This window comes from Protobothrops mucrosquamatus, unplaced genomic scaffold (assembly GCF_001527695.2).
Source record: "Protobothrops mucrosquamatus isolate PMUCROS unplaced genomic scaffold, P.Mucros_1.0 scaffold769, whole genome shotgun sequence".
In the NCBI taxonomy this organism is placed as follows: domain Eukaryota; kingdom Metazoa; phylum Chordata; class Lepidosauria; order Squamata; family Viperidae; genus Protobothrops; species Protobothrops mucrosquamatus.
The window spans coordinates 60,251-66,358 of record NW_015387037.1 but is presented as its reverse complement, the minus strand read 5'-3'; the positions used below and the strand labels follow the sequence as shown (position 1 = coordinate 66,358).

The 6,108-nt window shown below is 46.9% G+C and overlaps 1 protein-coding gene across 1 annotated transcript in view; it reads left to right on the top strand.

Moving 5' to 3' along the window:
- Window positions 1-3,750: 3,750 nt before the first annotated feature.
- SMPD4 (sphingomyelin phosphodiesterase 4) overlaps window positions 3,751-6,108 on the top strand; it is a 22,372-nt gene continuing 20,014 nt past the window's right edge. The window contains exons 1-2 of the mRNA XM_015818621.1: window positions 3,751-3,795; window positions 5,520-5,662. Of these exons, the coding sequence (XP_015674107.1) occupies window positions 3,766-3,795; window positions 5,520-5,662 (173 nt within the window). The 5' untranslated portion in view covers window positions 3,751-3,765. The remainder of the gene's footprint in view (window positions 3,796-5,519; window positions 5,663-6,108) is intronic.

Sequence of the window (6,108 nt, the reverse complement as noted above, 5' to 3'; positions counted from 1 at the left end):
ATGGTTTTGTAAAGGGCTGACAAACCGTACTCAACAAGTCGTCCTTAATGGACTACTCTACAAGGAGAGAAGTAAGCAGTGGGGTACCACAAGGCTCCGTCTTAGGCCCAGTACTCTTCAATATCTTCAAAAATGACTTAGATGAGGGAATAGAAGGGGAACTCATTCAATTTGCAGATGACACTAAGCTGGCAGGAATAGCCAACACCTCAGAAGACAAGGTCAGGATCCAAAAAGATCTTGACAGTCTTGAACAATGGGCCCTATCTGACAAAATGAACTTTAATGTGGAGAAAAGCAAGGTTTTACACCTGGGCAGGAAAAGCCAAAGGTACGAGTACAGATTAAGCAAAACCTGGCTCGAAAACAGTAACTGTGAGAGGGACCTTGGAGTCCTAGTGGATGATCACTTAAACATGAGCCAGCACTGTGCAGCAGCAGCCAAAAAAGTCAATACAATCTTGATTGTATAAACAGAGGCATAGAATCAAAATCACATGAAGTATTAGTACCGCTTTATAAAGCCTTAGTAAAGCCACATCTGGAATACTGGATCCAGTTTTGGTCACATTACAAAAAAGATGTTGAGAGTTTAGGAAAAAGTGCAAAGAAGAGCAACTAAGATGATTAAAGGCCTGGAGACTAAAACATATAAAGAATTGTTGCAGGATTTGGGAATGGCCAGTATAGCGAAAAGAAGGACTAGGAGTGACATGATAGCAGTATTCCAGTATTTGAGAGACTGCCACAAGGAGGAGAGTCAACTTATTTTCCAAAGCACTAGAAACAATGGATGGAAACTGGTCAGAGAGAAGCAACCTGTATTTAAGGAGAAACTTCCTAACAGCGAGAACAATTAACCAGTGGAACAGCTTGCCTTCAGACGTTGTGGGTGCTCCATCACTGGAGATTTTTAAGAAGAGACTGGTCAGCCACTTGTCTGAAATGATATAGAAACCTCCAAGGTCTCTCTTCCAACTCTATTCTGATTCTGAAGACAGAAGAGTAAGGGATTTCCCTCACTGGTAGCATCTCCCTCATAACAAGGCATTCACAAAGCTCTCAGATCCTGTTCAGTGTCTGTGCGTGCACACAGCTTTTCTGTCATTCCCCTGCTCTGCTAAGAAAGGTTTTGAATGGTATTGCCATGCAGCTTTCATTTATAATGGATCGTCTCTTGCTATTGTCTCTTAGCCAGACATATGTAAAGTGCAAATAAAGACATACCACACCATCACAGAAGTGGGAAATGCTACCGTTTATTGTTGCCTCAAGTAAGAACCCAAGTAAGTTTCTTCACCTGGCCGTATTTATGCTGCCCTTCCTTTAAGGGAAGAAGTGTTACAGTTCCACCACCACCACTGACCTGCTGGCTATGGGGGAAATGATTCTCTGGAGTGCAGGAGGTTGCGAAGGGAAGTAGCCAGGAGCACATAACATAAGGGTACTGCTTATAAGCGCTACGTGCTTAGAGCTTGAAGCACTGCTCACACCCACTTCACGGTCTGCTTCTGTTGCTCCCCGCTGGGAGGAGGTTTCGAAGTATTTATAGCGGAACTACTATTCCATTCTATTTTGATTAGCGTACATTTAAAGTGACAATAAAGTTTTTATTCTATTCTATTATTCTATTTTATTGTTTAGTTGTTAAGCGCATTCAAGGAGTTCCAGAATACGCTCCCTACTGTTGCTGAAAAGCAGACTTCTCGGATTCTTAAAAACGGCTTTGGTTAGACGAAAACAAAGTTTCCCAAACTCCAGAAGGAACAACGGCTGCCATGCTGAAATGCTGACATCTCCTTTAGTAGAAAGGAGCTTGCAGAGGGAGGAGACCCCCTCCGGGCACTGCGCCATGAGAAACCCGCTCCCCGCCCAAGGGAGGCCCGTCTGGGGGTCTTCAGGCCTCCTTCGGCCCCTGGCCCGGCCTCGGCCCCCCCAGCACAGCCCCGGCCACCAGAACTCCGCCGCGCCGAAGCGGCCTCTCCGGTCTGACGGGCGGACGGGCGGGCGCGGGCGCCCACCCACAGCGCCGGAAGCAGCGCGAGCGGTCAGTGACGTCATCGGGGCGCGCGGGCAGCGACGTTTCCTCCGCCATGAGGGCCGCGCCGGGCCGCGCCAAGAGCCCCGAGCCGGCCGCGCCGCCTTTCCCTCTGCCCAGCTACCTGCTGGTAAGCCGCGCCCGAAGAGCCCGAAGGGGCCCCGGCTGGCTGGCTGCGTTTTGGGGGGGTGGGCTGGGGGGCGGCCCTCTCCCTCCCTCCCTCTCTCCGCCCTGAGCGGAGCCCGGCGGGGCGGGTGGGTCGGCCGGCCGGGCGGGCGGGCGCCGAGGAGGGGGCTCCCCGGGGAAGGAGGTTGTTGGGCGGGCGGTCCCCGCCAACAGCTGGCTTCGGTCTTGCGGCCCTCCCGGCCACGAAAGAAATCCTCCCGGCTTCGGTGAAGGGAGCCGCCTCCTCTTTCTCAGGCTGAAGGGAGCCGGTTCCCTCCGCTGTCTTCCCACGACTCGGCTTTTGCTCTTTCCCCAGCACCGACCGACCCATTCACCCCGAAGACACGCAGCCTGGGACCCACAAAAATATGTTTTCAAAAGTCAGAAAGAGTAAAAAGGAAGTTGCCTTGCCTTCTCCGCCTTAAAAATGTACACAATTAGAATTCATACACATAAAATACTAATAAAACATCTGCTATTCAAAATAAAAGTTAAGTCATATATTAATGCCACCAAGAAAATTGTGAACATTACATTAAATTTTTAATAGTATTACTTTTTTGAAGGAAAAGGTCCACAAAGGCAAAAGTGCCTAGGGCCCAAAACAGGTCATAATGCAGCCTAGACTTAGACTGAGAAAGGACTAAAAGGAAAAATAAAACTCTGCTGATGTCCACATTGCGGTGACACTGGATATTGACTGCAGAGTAGTCATTTCTATGTTTATTATAAATTTGGGTTTATTGATCATCTTGGTCAGATTTCCCCCCTGAATTGTATGCAGCCTTTTATTTGGCATTTGGATAAGCTAGCTAATAAGTACCCCTTCTAGCAAAACTTGTCTTGGGTCTCTGGCAAAATATTAGGTCGCACCTCTTCTTTTACTTTCAGGCAAAGTAAGCTGCACACTTTAATGTAAAGTGTTTCTTTTCTACTCTGTAAAAAGGGAAGACAGAAGTCTATGCATTTGTTGACTCACAAGGAGAGTGAACATGGGTCTCAGGCAGAGGATCATCAGCAGGAATTTTTGTGGTTTATGTGCCTCCCCCCCCCCCCCNCCCCCCCCCCCCGCCCGATTGCCAATACAGCCTTGAAAGAAAGGGTATAAGAAGTCTCTATTAAGACTTATGTCATATTCCAACAGCATATTTAGAGTTTATTTACCAGCAGCTTAAGTGGTTTCTTGTAGATAAGTGGAATTAAAACATAATTCTGTATAAAATTCTGTTTGAATTAAGAGAAACAGAATTGCTGCTACAGTTCTCATCCAATTCATATTTGCTCTGGTTCTAGGCTGCTTAAATGTTGAAATCAATCAATATGGTAATTGTGTTGATATAAAGGAAACATTTGCCAAACATTTAAATAGAGTTTCATTGCTTTATCTCAGAAAGGTGAATTGATAGGTTCTCCTGTTTGAGCAGGGGGTTAGACTAGAAGACCTCCAAGGTCCCTTCCAGCTCTATGCTGATTGATTGATTGATACTCTTTTCTGTTTGAAACAGGCTAATTTAAAGGCTGACTGTCTGAACAAGCCTTTTGCTCAGAGGTGCCATGATCTCATGACAATTATTGAAGATTTTCCTGCCAAGGTAGGAAGTTTGCCCCTAGCCAGGGCCTCTGATAACATATTTTTTTCTTCTTTCAAGGGAACAGGCCTTATTGCTTTCAGGCTAAGGCAAGGTATGAATAGGAAGACCTGGCTGGAAAGTTCAGAAGGGGAATTTAAGAGAAAGCCCTTTCATATTTTATTCTTGAAATCAAGATTTTTAACCAGGCCAATTAGATTGAGAAAGGACTAGAAGGAGAAATAAAACTTTGGGGTTCTAAATAGAAGGGAAAAAAAGATGAATAGGCAGGAGTCTCTAATAGTGACCTACACTGCATGTGCCATGTTTGTTTTCCTGCTTGAAAACAACCTGGCGTCTTTTTCTAACAAGCACAAACTCTCAGCAGCTCTGGAAAAGCAGTGAGTGTCTGTGCTTCAGCCAGTAGAAAGGGCAATTGTTCATTAGGTATAAAACTATAATTGTATATGGAAGAGCTGCAGACTAGATAATGGTCAGATAAGAGGCAGCTAAGCCTGCAGAAGCAGGGGGGGGGGGCATGACAAACATCTCAGACAAACATCTTCCTAGTTTCTTAGACTATAAAGGCAAGAGGAGAGGATATTCCTATCAGACTTGCTTCTGTTAATGTAACCTTACAGTAAAGTTACTGGTATTACTAGTTGTTCCAGGGATGCTTTTTGTCTGGGCTACCTCGCAAGGCTGACAAGAACGGAAACTGATCCTGGAAGCAATTCTCTGTAAGTTAGGCTGATTGCGCCCACTGGCCTGTGAGCCCACTGGCTTAGGAAGGGAAGCAGGATCAGGGATTTGACAGAACCGCTTCTAGAGCTTCCCACTGATGCATGCAGAGAAAAATGATACTACAAGGAATCCGAAATAAACCCAAGAGTCTGTGGGCACAAGTGGTATTTTCATCCGCCTTCCAGTCCATGAAAAAGAACCAGAAAGGGTGTTTTTTAAAAATAAAAATAAAAATCTGTTAAAGTATTAATTCTGAAAATTATGGTCCACTTGAAGCTGCCAAGAGGGCTTTTCAGAAGGCTGAGGAAGTCACAAGGATCAACTGTCCTTGAAGTGATACAAATTAATATGGGAAAAGTTGGTGAAAGTGGAAGTAGCAGGGACATTAAAGAAAAGGACCTCTGTGGTGCTTCAGATTCTCCTTGTAAGGCAGATGGAAACAATGCAAGCAGGTGAAGTGGACTTCAAAAAAGTGGATTTTAGTAGACTCAGAGCAGTAGGATCCCATGGGAAAAGGAGCCCAGGATAGGTGGAATTCTGAAATAAGGGGGTGCTAAGAGCACAATTGCAAACAGTTGAGGAGAAAAGAGGGAGGGCAGCAGAAGAAGCCAAGAAAGAGCTTAGTGAAGCTCTAGAGACAAACATGGACCCGGGCAGGTAGTCCTCGAGTTACTATGCTAATTGGGACCAGATTTCCTATCACTAAGCAGTGTGGTTGTAAAGCTTGACATCATGTGACCATATCGCTTAGCAACAGCAATCCCAGCAGTCACTGTTGCTGTTAACCGAATCCCGCATGTCATTAAGTGAGGACCCCAGCATGCCCGTATGTGTGTGTATCTGTGATTATAATTATAAATAAAAATTAAGCCAAAATTTGAAGTGGCTCTTCGTCCACTGGCAAGGAAAGCCCGGCTCTCCCAGGAGCCGGAAATGGCCCAGGGGGCGAGAGGGTCTGGGGGAAGCCATCTCTCTTCTGATTCCAGCTATTCTCTTCTGCAAAGGAGCTGCACGCCATCTTTCCTTGGCTGGTAGAGAACATTTTTGGCAGTTTGGATGGCATCATTTCAGGGTGGAACCTCCGCTGCCTACAAGGCAGAACAAACTACACCGAGTACAACGTCGCTCTGGACTTCCTGTCCCCCGGGTGAGTTGGCTCAGTCCTGCAGTCAGTGCCTTTGGAGCCCTTTCTGGGGAATTGTGCGCTAGTTTATTAGATCTGTGACCGAAATCATCCAGTGGTTTGATTAGATGATAATGCTCATCGAATACACCCCAGGCCACCCCAATGATGCCCTTGACGTGATGGCCCGGTGTCTGGAGGCCGTACGGGTCTGGATGGGGAGAAACAGACTCAGGCTCAACCCTTCCAAGACGGAGTGGCTGTGGTTGCTGGCTCCAAGGTATGGTCAGCTGACTCCATCGCTGACTATAGGGGGCGAAATTTTGGCCCCCTCGGAGAGGGTACGCAATCTGGGGGTCCTCCTGGATCCACGGCTGACACTGGAAGACCAGTTGACGGCTGTGGCCAGGGGGGCGTTTTACCGGGTACGCCTGGTACGCCAGTTGCGGCCTTTTCTGGACCGGGATGCT